Source organism: Lissotriton helveticus, chromosome 4_1, assembly GCF_964261635.1.
Source record: "Lissotriton helveticus chromosome 4_1, aLisHel1.1, whole genome shotgun sequence".
Taxonomy (NCBI): Eukaryota; Metazoa; Chordata; class Amphibia; order Caudata; family Salamandridae; genus Lissotriton; species Lissotriton helveticus.
In genome coordinates, this window is record NC_136063.1 from 512,991,966 (window position 1) to 513,005,065 (window position 13,100).

At 43.3% G+C, this 13,100-nt stretch overlaps 1 protein-coding gene across 1 annotated transcript in view; it reads right to left on the minus strand.

The window, feature by feature from the left end:
- Window positions 1-13,100, minus strand: part of ZBTB10 (zinc finger and BTB domain containing 10) — a 395,712-nt gene that overhangs the window by 33,717 nt on the left and 348,895 nt on the right. Inside the window, exon 5 of the mRNA XM_078687110.1 lies at window positions 5,690-5,865. Within this exon, the coding sequence (XP_078543236.1) occupies window positions 5,690-5,865 (176 nt within the window). The remainder of the gene's footprint in view (window positions 1-5,689; window positions 5,866-13,100) is intronic.

Below are 13,100 nucleotides of genomic sequence, written 5' to 3' on the forward strand. Positions count from 1 at the left end.
TATTGCTTCATAGATAGTGGCTACATCATCCACTGGGCAGATATGAAAGGGTGAAGACTCTGGTGTAATAGCCAATTAAGAGCTCACATCTGGGTAGGGGTGGGGCAACCGGGGGTTCGTCAATGGTGTCATAAGTGCTTAAAGGCTGACACTGTTTGAGAAGCAGATGAGCAGCAATGGTGCCCGCAGGAAGTTCCTGACTTTCTTCTTCTGGAGAAACTCATCTTCTGGAATGTGCATTTTTTATATGCCTTTTATACTGAATTGAGCATTCTCAGCCAGAAGAAGGTATCATCTTGGTCCTCCTTTCTGTATGTGAATGAGAAATTTGGGTATGGGACAGGGGTGTCTAAATCAGATTCCCAGAAACCCAAAGCTGTTGACGTCAAACAGTATCTTGCAATTGAGTGGGTAGCCTCCGACAACCTCAATGTTGAGGTTTCCAATGCCTACTCGGAATGCATAATCTAACAATGAGAGGGGAAAACAGATTTCAAAGTAATGCTGGTGCATCATTGTGCATCAAGAACGATCAATCTCTTTGTTTGTTTCTTGTACATTATTCTGTAGCCACATTCTCTGCATCGTATGGGGTCTCTAGCTTTAATTTCATTTTCGGTGTGACACTCACCACAGACATAAATAATCGGTTACTGCTTTGGGGTGTGAATCCTTCGGGGGCTCTATATTGTACCCTTAAAACTCTTCGCATCCACATTTTCTCAGAATGAGAAAACTAGCTATTTCAAGAACTGTCTGGGAGCCTGAAGATAAACCAGTAGCAGTGGACCTGGTAAAATCAAGAGCAGACGAGGGTGCTGGCTCCCTTAACCCAACGGGTCTGGGAGCCCATGAAATCACTCAATCTACTATCCCCTTCTTTGCACTAAGACACACTCCCGTTCTTTCCCTGGGCTGCCTCTACAGCATCTCAAGACAAATTTTACACTTCTTTAAGAAGTGAGACTCCAGAAGGCATGTGACACATATATCATATTTCCCCAAACAAAAGGGCATTTATTAAACAGCCAATGGGGTGACTGAGTATCCAAGGTAAGTCGACGAAAAAATGTAAAAAAGACACCTACCTGAGAGAAAAGGTATCGTTATCAAACAATGCCAAAAGACTGATTCACAATCATCAAGGGAAAGTTTGATGCGAATTCCATATTTACAGATATAGGCTGTTGCTGGAGTGAGCAACTTACTGAAAACTCAAGTGGAGTTTAGTCTGAAGCAGTCAAATCGAAAGTGCTTTACATACTTATGTTTTGGATAATGTAACACTTGGAAATGGGTTACTTAAAGATACAATTATTTTTAGTTTCCTAAACTGTAACCTCATCTTGAACATCTTTTTAGTGTGCATTTGTTTCTAAGTATTTAATATAATAGTGAACTGTGCCTTGTTTCATTTTTATATGCTGGCTCTCTGCTATGCTCACGGTGTTGTAGCAGGCTTCTTAGTGAGACCAGACTGTTTTTTTTTAGAAGTTTAATTCAAACATTGGGCACCCAGTACTATGCTCTCAAACATTTTATACGGAGATACAAACCCTTCCCCTTCTCAAATTCTGTTTTTACTTTCCATTGGTCTACCTTGGAACCAGTTTCTTGCATATCCATCGTCCTTCTTACAGGCATGGCCTGCAATTTGTGAGCTTTTTGGGGTCTATTTGTTTCACAATTGATACCTTATGCAGCAACGCTTGGGCATTAAGTCGTGTGTAAAGTTACAAGCGTTTTGTAGCATCTAATGCCTAATTATACAGTGCATGCCTGCACACTGTGATAATAATGGTTCATCCACACACTCAGGCATGTATAGAGTGCAAGGGCATTCTCAAGTTAAACAAGACAAAAACTTCACTAAGAGGTGTCTAAAGGTGAACATAAAACCTCAAGGCACCAAGTATGGTACTGAGCTCCACTATCCATGAGGCATCCTGTGTAGATGGCGAAGATCTACAGTCATCTTAAAGGTGGACAGACCACCTCGCTCTCTACTGGTACAGGGCACATTTTTCCAGGAGAAGAGAGGCTTTGAGATTTCAAATCTTCCACAATTCTAATGTTTCCACTGCACCATCAGGATGAATTTCACTCCCTGTCTATTTGGGGGTAGAGTAAGTTTCATGTCAAGCTTCATGCCTCAGGCCGGAGGTCAGGCACACGTGTTATGTCTGAAACAACAGTACCTCCACCAATCTTGGTGTTGTAACAATAAGTAAAACTTAGCTCATTTTATGCTTGGGATCATAGAACCATAGTAGGCAGGGATTGAGTCATCCTACTACCTTAGTGCCTATGAGTTCGGAACCGACTAGCTATAGTGTCTCACCTGCCCTCCGATTCACTCACAGAGGAACAAGTGATTAGACACCCCAGAAGACAACACTTCCCAACACTATCAGGAATCGGGATAACAGGACATTGTTCTCCCACTCGTACAAGTCCACAATAAGATCTGAGAGAGACGTGAAGAAAGTCTAAAGTTTTCAACTATTGTACTCTAGTACGTAGTATACCTGCCACAATTAGTAAGAAGATGCCCATCATAAATCTGGTCAGCATAGTAAATGGTGGTCCTACGCTGGTTCTCCTCCGACCTACACCCTGTCAACAAGTGCGTCCCCCAAGGGTCAGTGCTCTCACCTCAACTGTTCAACATAAACATGAAACCCCTCACCACCCTACTCAAAAATGCTAACATTCCTTTCCACCTCTATTCAGATGACGTGGAGTGGTGTGGCTCACTGATTAGAGGCGGCAGACCCGGAAGCAGAGGACGGCCCGGGACCAGGGTTCAATTCCCGACGTGGCAGGGTCGTGGACCAGGGTCAGCAGACTCGACAATTCTCGCCTCGGTGCCTACTCTAACCAGGGATCACACTCGGCAACTCTGAGCATTAGCTTGCCTCATCTCCGCAACGGCCCCCCACATACGCCGGGGATGCCTGGTTTCACCTTGGAGATACCCAGTAGGGACCATCTCACAGGGAAAGCCAGGACGGGTTCCCCAGCGGTCTACAGCGCGGAGATACCCCATGTGGGGTGATTCATGCGCTTTACATGACATCATTACATCATTACATTACATTACACCCAAATCTATCTTGAAACCTCCTCCATTGATGACTTTCACAAACTAACTGTCACTCTAAAAGAAATCCAACATTGGCTGTCGCATAACCACTTAAAACTCAACCAAGACAAAACCGAAATACTCCTCATCTTCAACAAAGAGGAGAACCCTCATTTCAGAATGGCTAAAAGCTTTGGATGCTCTTAATGGCAATCTCACTCTTACCCACTCCGTTAAATCGTTCGGAATTACCCTAGACTCAAAACCCGACCTGGCCAATCACATCAAGAACTCGCAAAGAGTGCCTTCGTCAACCTGAAGTTACTTAACAAAATAAAAACATTCATCCCAACCAACGACCTCAAACAAGCCACCCAATCACTGGTGCTATCCAGACTCGACTATGGGAATGCCACCCTCACTGGTACAACAAAATCTCACCTAGCACCCCTCAAAACTACTCTCAACGCAGCAGCTAGAATGGTCACTGGAATCAGGAAATACGATCACATCTTACCGGCACTCAGAGAACTAAAATGTCTCCCAATGGAAATGCGTGCCTGTTACAGAACTGCCTGCCTCACACACAAAGCCCTACACACAGGAAAACCGGAGTATTTGGCTGCCAAACTCAAGAGGGCTGGTCAGACAAGGAACCTCAGGAGCTCCAGTACCCTCCTACTCATCCCCATGAATACACGCACACAAAAAACTACTGCACGGTCCTTCGCCGGAAACGCACTCAAAATCTGGAACGCCATCCCATTCGGTATCAGGACTATCCCGTCCTTCACAAAATTAAAAAAACTACTTAAAGTCCTTTTCCTCAAACCCTCCATCCCAAATGGATAGCCGCCATCAAAAAGCTATCCCCTGCTCGTCATCTCTTCCTGACATTGTAGCTCTAAGACTTACCTCCTCCCTGCTATTCGACCCCCAAATGCCCCTCCCCTTAACTGGTTCAACTCCAAGACAACGTGCACTCTATGAGGTTATCACAGGACTCACGTACTACCTCAATGCTGCTCAGCACACTTGGACTGCAGAACTTACATGTAGAATACTGCTTATTGTATAAATCTTGCTCAAAAACTGTTGTGAAGCGCTCCGATACCCTCGGGGCAGGCTAGCGCTATATAAAACTCCTTAATAAATACATTAAAAAAATAATAATTCATAGATCATACAAGGAGCCGTCATATCAGACAGGGTAGCCTATCCCCCTTCCCCATCTACAGAAGCACAGAGATTATATATTTGGATATATCCTGGTGTTAGCAGCTGACCCTGTAACTTAGCATGCACAGATGAAGGTTCTACATCTCAGGTGCAAGTCACAACCTCTTACCTGGAGAGATACCTCTTCAAGTGAGTTGTTGTCTGCCTGTGCACACCTATATGACAATAGTATGTGTTCCCAAACAACAGCTGCATCCGCGGGTCTTGTTTAGGTGCTAGGGACGGACCAGAACAGAATAACAAGGGGCATTGTTGTTTGACCATGTGTACCGTGTTCAGACTAAATCCCAGGAAAGGACAGAACGCGAAAACCGCAGCAGGTCCTGTGTGAAAGTACTGTGTGGCACAAAGCACACTCTGTTTGTATAGTAACGAGCGCAAAGCGGACGGCAGTCTGCAACGTGCTCATGCTAATTTAGGGAAAACAACAATGGGCCTGCACAGGACTTATGACATACCCCTCTGTGGCCACAATTCTAACTTTATTTAGGTCACAGCTGGAAGCAAAACACTGCCAATCCAGGAACTAAGTGTCGTGTGGCAAGAAAAGAGGCCAGCATTTCATAATGTTCCAACTGGGAGGAGGGCCAGGGGTCACATGTCTATCTGTAACACAGGACAAGCACAGTCAAGTGAAGTCCTCCATCTCCCCAACAGGTGCACGGTCAGTCCTGGGGGTAGGTAGCTCTGCTACAGTAGCAATAATGGTCCTTAATTGCTAAATACGCCTTTCGGCTCCAGCGTCAGATTCAGGAGAATGGGGAGTCTCTGGTCCACCTTTCAGCCCTGAACTTCATCAGTACCCATCATTATAAAATGAATTGTTTACATAGAAAGTCTACAGTGTGGGTGAACTAGCATACCACAGCATCATAAAAATAGTCAAGATAATTTATCGGGTATATCATAAATTATCAAACTAATGTAACTTTGACACAAGATTATCCTGAGGATTACTTGAAGTGTGGCATCATCGTCAACATGAACACCACCCTGATTGCTAATCCAAGAATAGAAAAAGCTAACATTCATTCATCATAATGATGCAGCAACTCGACTGTTGTGTACAAAGATATATGCACGTTGCCAGGTAAAGCTCCTCGCAAGCCTTCAATGTGGCACAATGGAACTCAGTCCTACTGACAGTGTGATCCTGTGCAATAGCATTTCTCTCCAGTCAGCAGATTACAACAGAAAAAGATCAGATCTGTTAAGGCTTGAGTGAGAAAAATAACTAAACCTTTTATGTCTGACACACAATTTCGGTAATTCTGTACAATGAACATAAGGACTCAAAACAAACGTGATCACTGAACCAGTTCAATACTGGAAATGTATTACTTTGAACGTGCACAACCTACTTACCAAGGAATGCCTTTTCACATGCTCTCTTCTTGTAAATAACTTCCCACAGATCTCACAGCTAAATGATCGGACGCCAGTATGAATGAGTAAATGCCTCTTCAGTGTTCGTCTATATTTGGCTACGTAACTGCAATGGGGACACTTGAGCTTGTTCATAAGCAATGATGAGGAGTCTCCTAAAGAGAAATGTATTTTTAAGTTTTAAACAAATGCAAAAAGGCTATACAAAGTAGAGAAATGCCATATAGACGAGGTACAGGTATTTTTCGGTTATTTAACGGCACAAACTGAATTTCTGTGGACAAATGCTTACTTTAGGAGAGAACACACGACAAACTCTATTGCTTCATTAAGAAATGAAAGTTTAGCAGAAGGCTTTTATGCCATTTTTCAGTTTGAAATGAGAAGCAATTATTTCACCCATCCCATTCAACTTTAAGATACTAAATCTGGAAAAATGTTAAATATATGAATAGTGTAGAACTTAAATCAAGCATTATACAAATGTTGTTTCTCTGAGCATTTAAAGATTTAATTTTTATGGTTGTTTTTCAATGTTAAGATAAAGTTACTTACCTTCTGTAATGGTATTTCTGGTGGATACTATATTTTGCGGATTCTCCACTTTATAAATAAAACAAGTTACTTACCTGTACACTGTGATTCTCCAGTACGGATATCTTTCATAGATTGACATGCTTGAATCTTCCCTGTCGTCATGGTTGGCGTCTCACGGTAATTAGAAATATAGCAGTATTAGAAGAAAAATTACTGTAAGCCCCATGTAAAGGGAACTCCATTTTGTTACCTATCGTCCTCTATATAAGGTCCAATCGACAGCCAATGAGACGCCAGCCCTTAGGACCACAATACCCTGCAGATCCAATCAACATCAGATTTCGAGCACAAGTGTAGAGTGAGCTTCCCATCCTAAAGTTAGAGTGGTTTGCCTTAAAATGGGGAGGTGGGTGGGCCACATGTGAATCTATGAAGGAGTTCAATATTGGACAACCACAGTGTACAGGTAAGTAACTTGTTTTTTCTCCAGCATTGAATCTTTCATAGATTCACATGCTTGAATCAGAATAGCAAGCAGTACACACTTTTTATAATAGGCGTTTTAAGAGCAGAACCTCTTTAACGCTTATGAACCATGGAAAAAACTTACATCTGCTTCTACTGGAAAAACCGAGACATCTATTTGGCTGTTTTGAATGTCAGAACATCAAAGATTAACTATATATATGAATACATAACATGCTCATAGGATGATAAAACATATTTATGTATATAACTTTATACAATTCTGAAAGAACAGTACCTTAGCGAAATAGTCGATAGAGTACAGCCTGTCCCACCGCCGAATCTCCTTTCCATGCCGTATCCGAACAGTAGTGTCTGGTAAAGGTGTGGACATTTGACAATGTCGCCGCCCTACACATGTCCAGGAGCGACACCCCCACGAACAATGCAGGAGAAGTAGCCACCTTCCTTGTCGAATGGGCGGACAACCCTTGAAGTGAGGACAACCCTTGAAGTGAGAGGTCTTCCTGCCATCTTGTGACAAAAGGCAATTGTTGACGAGATCCATATGATATATACTGTTTCTTGATAAAGCGTACCCCTTCCTGGGAGGAGCAAATGCAATGAGTAACTGATTTGATTTTCGGAATGTCTTTGTTCTATCAATATAAAATCTTAAACAGCGTCTGACATCTTGCGCGTGAAGAGATGTTTCCGCTAGAGATGATGGTTCCTGAAAGGATGTTGGTAAAACAATAGGTTGGGACCTTCGGGATGAACGTTGGATTTGTTCTCAGTATCACCTTATACCTCTTTAATTGCATGAAGGGTTCAGAAAATTGAAATTGAAAAAGCTTGTATTTCAGTCATTCTCCTGGCCGAAGTTAGGGATAGCAATATTGCCATTTTTCAGGACACAAACTTTATGTCAGCCTTAGGGATGCTCGAAAGGAGCTTTCATCAGCTGTGACATGACAGTTTTGAGTTGCCAGGCAGTCGCTGGACATTTTAGTGGTGGAAAAACTCTAAAGAATTCTTTAATATATTCTTTCATTACTCTAGCAGACCAAAAAGAAACCTTACCGGGTTGTCTGCGGTATCTTGAGATTGCAGCCAGATGCACTTTATTAGACGAGTGAGCTAATCCTGTTCTAACTAGATGTAGTGAATATGGTAGTATTTGCTTGGGTGTTGACTGTAGAGAGTGTAAAGAGTTATCTAAGCACCACTGGCAGAACCTTTTCTATTTAGCTGCATACGTTTTATTGGTGGTAATTGCCCTCGAGTGACTGAGGATATCTCTGCAATCTTGCAAAATGTTCATAGACTGAAATTCTCAGTCATGAGGTTCCAGGCAGACAAATTCAGAGAGCTTATCTGTGGGTGCACTACTTGTCCTCGTTCATTGATATCAGATCGTGTACAGGCGGGAAATTAATATGAGGGGATATTGACATCTTGAGGAGTTCCGTGACCCAGAACTGTCTCGGCCATGCCAGTGCTATAAGGATCAGATGACACGGTTCTAGTTTCATTTTGCGTAGAACATTCTGAATTAGGGGAAACAGTGGGAAAGCATATGCGAACATCCCCGTCCATCGGAGTTGAAGAGCATTCCCCCATGACCCCTTCGGAGGGAATCTGCTCGCAAACCTTTTACATTTCTTGTTTTCTCTTGTTGCAAAAAGGTCTAGACTTGGAGTTCCCCATTGACCGAATATCTGGCGGATTCGATGGTGATCCAACTCCCATTTGTTGCAGAAGTTTGAGGATCTGCTTAGGGAGTCTGCCCATGTGTTGTGAATTCCCGGAACATGCTAGACCTGTAGTAAGAAATTTCAAATGTCTTGAGCCTGAGAGGATAATGTTTGAGGCTTTGTCCTACCTGCTTGAGCAGGTAAAAACATAGTGGTAGCTTTGTCTGTTCGCAGCAGAACTGGGGAATTTTGGATTCTGGGGAGAAATGCTTGTAGGACTAAATACACAGCTTTTAGTTCCAGCAGACTGATGTGAATCAAGGCTTCCTGAGAGTTCCAATGACCTTGAACTTCCAGGCTAAGTGCGCTCCCCATCCCTGCAGGGATGCGTCCGTTTTCATTATGAAACCTGGACGATTGAGGCTAGAAAGTAGTCCTGTTGAAAGGTTCGTTCTTACTTACCACCATGACAGAGCTTCTCTTATTTGTGGAGTGATAAAAACGGGATCCTCGAGTGATCCTTAAGTCTCTACCCTTGTAGATCGATTTGTTCTTGAAGTGGTCACATATGCAGGCGACAGTTTGGAATTAGAGGAATGCAAGATGAGAGCATCCCCGTGAAAGATTTGGAGTTTCAGAATTTTTTTAATGTGTTCCTCTGATGGGTATGCCTTTGCCTCTCGTGTTCAGCACTGCTCCCAGAAACTGCAGAGTTTGAGATGGTACCAGTGAAGATTTTTCCACATTGACCCTTAGACCTTGGGTTTTGAATAGCCGACGACAAGCCGTTAATGAGCTTTGAGCTGAGTGATAAGTAGGACCTTTTACTAGCCAGTCGTCTAAATACGGATAGACCTGGTGGCCCTGTTGTCTCAGAAACACAGCAACTGGCGCCATACATTTTGTGGGCGCTGACCGCAGACCAAAGGGCAACACCTTGAACTGATAGTGACACCCCGCCACCTCGTACCTGAGGTACCTTCGATGTTTGATGTGAAAAGGAACATGGAAGTATGCATCTAAGATCTAATGAAGTCATAAAGACTTCCCTGTTTAACAGTAGAATCATTTCTTGTAGCTATAGCATTCTGAAGAGCTCTTTCTTTATGCATTTGTTCAACCCCCTTTAATACATCACCTGCCTCCATTTGGTACTTTGCTTTTTCTTTAGTAGGAAAAAATGGGAGTAGAAAGCTTTTCCTTGATGTTGATGAGGGACCTCCTCTATTGCTCATTTCAAAAGTAGATCTGTAACTTCCCTCTTTAGCAATGTCAGATGATGATGTTTCCTGGGGATGGGAGGCCAACTCTGTTTTTTTTTTTAATGAACTCTAGGGTGTGTCCCTGATTAACGATATCTAGCACCCATTTGTCTGATGTTATTGTTAACCATTGTTGGTAATATTGAGAGAGGTAGTGGGGTTGATGAAGTTTGAGTCGTAGCGAGGTGGGAGGTGCTCTGAAAGTGTCACGGTCGTCTATGATTATCTTGCGACTTTCTTCGTGCTGGAGGCCTTCTTCTGGCCGACTTGTTGATGTAGTACATTATGTGGTCGGTATTACTGCGGATTTGCATTTTGGCGATACCCCTGCTGCTGGTAGGGTTGATATCTATAAGATTGAAAAGCCTACCTTTGCTGGCATTGGCGTCTTCCACCTCTGCCTCGAAAGGATCGATATCGCTGACGTTGCAGTGTCCACAGAGACCGTGATGTGTCCGTGTACGCCTTGATCCCTTGAAGCTCATCATCTACGTGCTTTCTGAAGAGATTCTCGCCATCAAAGGGCATATCAATGATTTTGGTTTGAATTTCCGGACGAAAGGATGTAGCTTTCAGCCAGCCTAGTCTGAGAAGAGCGATTGCCCCTGCCATCTGCTGGAAAGCCACAGAAGATATGTCCATCGCTACATCTATGATCTCTGAGGATGTCCTAGCCCCTTCTTGTAAAATTTGCAGTGCCTTTTCCTTTTCATCGACTGGTAGATGTTCTAAAAAGGGTGCGAAATCTGACCACATTTGTCGGTTGTAACGACCTAAAATAGCTAGAGTATTTGAAGCTTTGATGGACGTGGCCACCATTACAGCGAAGCGTTTCCCTGTACTATCCAGTCTTCTACCCTCTTCATTAGGAGGAGCCGAGCATGCAGCTGATGGGTTTCTTGAGGGTCTTTGGGTTGCTTGAATGACCACTGATTTTGGTCTTGGGTGGCCGATTAAACATGCTGGAGACTATTCCGGAGCCATATATTTTTTCTCCATTCTCGGGACTGCTGCCTGCACTGAAGCTCTTCATAATCTTTATCCCTTCTTCCCATATGTGGTTCACTATTGGGATGGCTCGGATTGATTTTCTTGTGGAATCCTTAAAATCATAAAGCAAATAGTCCGCCTGTTTTATGGGAAGAGGTAAGTCGAACCTCTTAGATGATCTCTCCACTAGATCGTGAAACCCTCCTATGTCTTCCGGTGGCGAGTTCGCTGGGGAAGGTGAGGGAGAAGGTGAAGATGGCGCAGCATAATCGTCCCATTCGTCGCCCACAGGCGCCTCCTCTTGAGTCAGCTCTCCCTCTTCTGCCTGGTCCTCCACATCGCTATCTATTTAGTCATCCCTGATGGCTATCACTGTTGGAGGTAAAGTCTTCTGCATAACCTGTGGTGGTTGTGAAACTTCTAAAGATAGTGCCACCTGCAGCTTGCTCTGAGTGGAAAGTGCTGGAGCATTAGCTTCTGGGAATCGCTTGTAATAGTAGCCTATCATGTGTCTTAGGTCTGAAATCAATGAAAATGGTAATGAGATGCTATCTTCCCATGGCGGCGGAATATTATCTTCTTCCTCCTCAAAATCATAGCTTTCCTGAAAGGATTCATATCCCTGTGATTTTGGAGGTGGACGCTCCTCAAAAGAGAACTCAGTCTCAAAATACTCTGATTTTTCTTGATCTTCTTCTTCATGATCTGTGTCTTGGCATTTTACTGAGTTGTGACGGACTATAAGCAGGCCCATACAGACCTTCCTCCTCAGATTCCTGTAATTCTAATAAATGAGAGGGTGGTAGCGGTGAAATTTTACTCCAAGTTGCCAACTCAGATGACCTCCTTCCTGATTCCGGCGTCATGGGAAACTGTTTTGCCTCCGCCACAGAGATCGTCAACTGTGTCTTCCATTTTTTCATTAAAATCGTTGACGAGTGTTTTGTTGTTGGCGATTTGAAAACCATAGTCAACGGGATCGTCGTTCGTTTAGTTGGCAATGGGGTCTTCGTTGTCGATGTTGTCTTCGAAGCGGCCGTCGACATGTCCATCGCCGTGGTAAGCATTGTAATCCCAGCCGTCGACTATGCCGTCGACGTCAGCGTCGATATTACTATCAGCAAGGGGCTGACTGTCGACAATCTTGCTGTTTTCGTCGAAGTTGTAGCCGTCAACAGGTTCTTTTTTTCCACAGATGGTTTTTGTGGAGAATGAGGCACGGAGGTAGATGAAGTAGGCTTCCTAAGAGATGTGCTGACAGAGGGCAAAGAGGCTGGTAAAATGTCCTTAGCCTTAGAAACTTTAGGCTTCTTGGTCTCAGATTTAGTGGAAGCAGACTCCTGCTTTCCTTTGTGTTTAGGAGTAGAATGAACCTCCTCAATATCTGATCCAGACTCTGATCTGGATTTTTTCTTCTGTAGCCACAGAAGTAAACGTGCCTCTTTGTCTTTTAACGTTTTTGCAGAGAAAGTCCTGCTATGCTTACAATCTTTTGGAACATGCTTAGGATGTAAGCAGTAGAGACATTCCTTGTGGGGGTCCTCCAAAAATATTCTAGCCTTCCCACTGGATCTGCAGGGTCTAAGTAATCTCTTTTTAGATCCCTCAGACATTTTTACCAATTTGAAGAAAAGACAATACCTCTTCCTTAAGAGAGTTCTGAAGTGGAAACAAGCTGGGTCAAAAGTTCACCTGTTGAGAGAAAACTGAGCAGAGCTCAGGGTGACTCGTTCTTACACGATGTGCGGTAGAAATCTGAGATTGGATGGCTCTGCAGGGGATCGTGGTCCTAAGGGCTGGAGTCTCATTGGCTGTCAATTGGACCGTATAAAGATGACGAGTCCCCTTTACCTGGGGCTTACAGTAATTTTTCTTTTAATACTGCTTTATTTCTAATTACCGTGAGACTCCCACCATGACAACAGGGAAGATTCAAGCATGTGAATCTATGAAAGATTCAATGCTGGAGAAACCCAGTGTCGCCAGGTGGAACCTTCGGCCATTACGAAGTAAAGACACTGGGCTATATATGGAGCTACCTGACTCCCGGGTGTACATTTCTTACATTTTTACACACTTAACTGAGATAGGCGAAGAAGAATTTAACAAGCTCAATTACAGCATGTAACAAAAAACAAGAATAATCGTTGCATACCTTGGAACCTTTAATAAACAGCACTAACTCAGGAGGGATGTGAGAAATCTATGGGAAGATATGGTATCCAAATGTAATCACATTACGAAAGTGGAGCAATTATTTCAGATGGATTTTTCTTCCTGTAGATTCCTCATTTTATGAATGATGCCGAAAGGAGCACCCATAGCGAGGTGGGACTGAGTAGTGTAACTTCACCAAGGCTATTAAATGAAAAGGCCATACCAAAGATTCCATACATGACTCCTGAACTACCAGAAAATGTATGCCAAAAGTATGTAGAA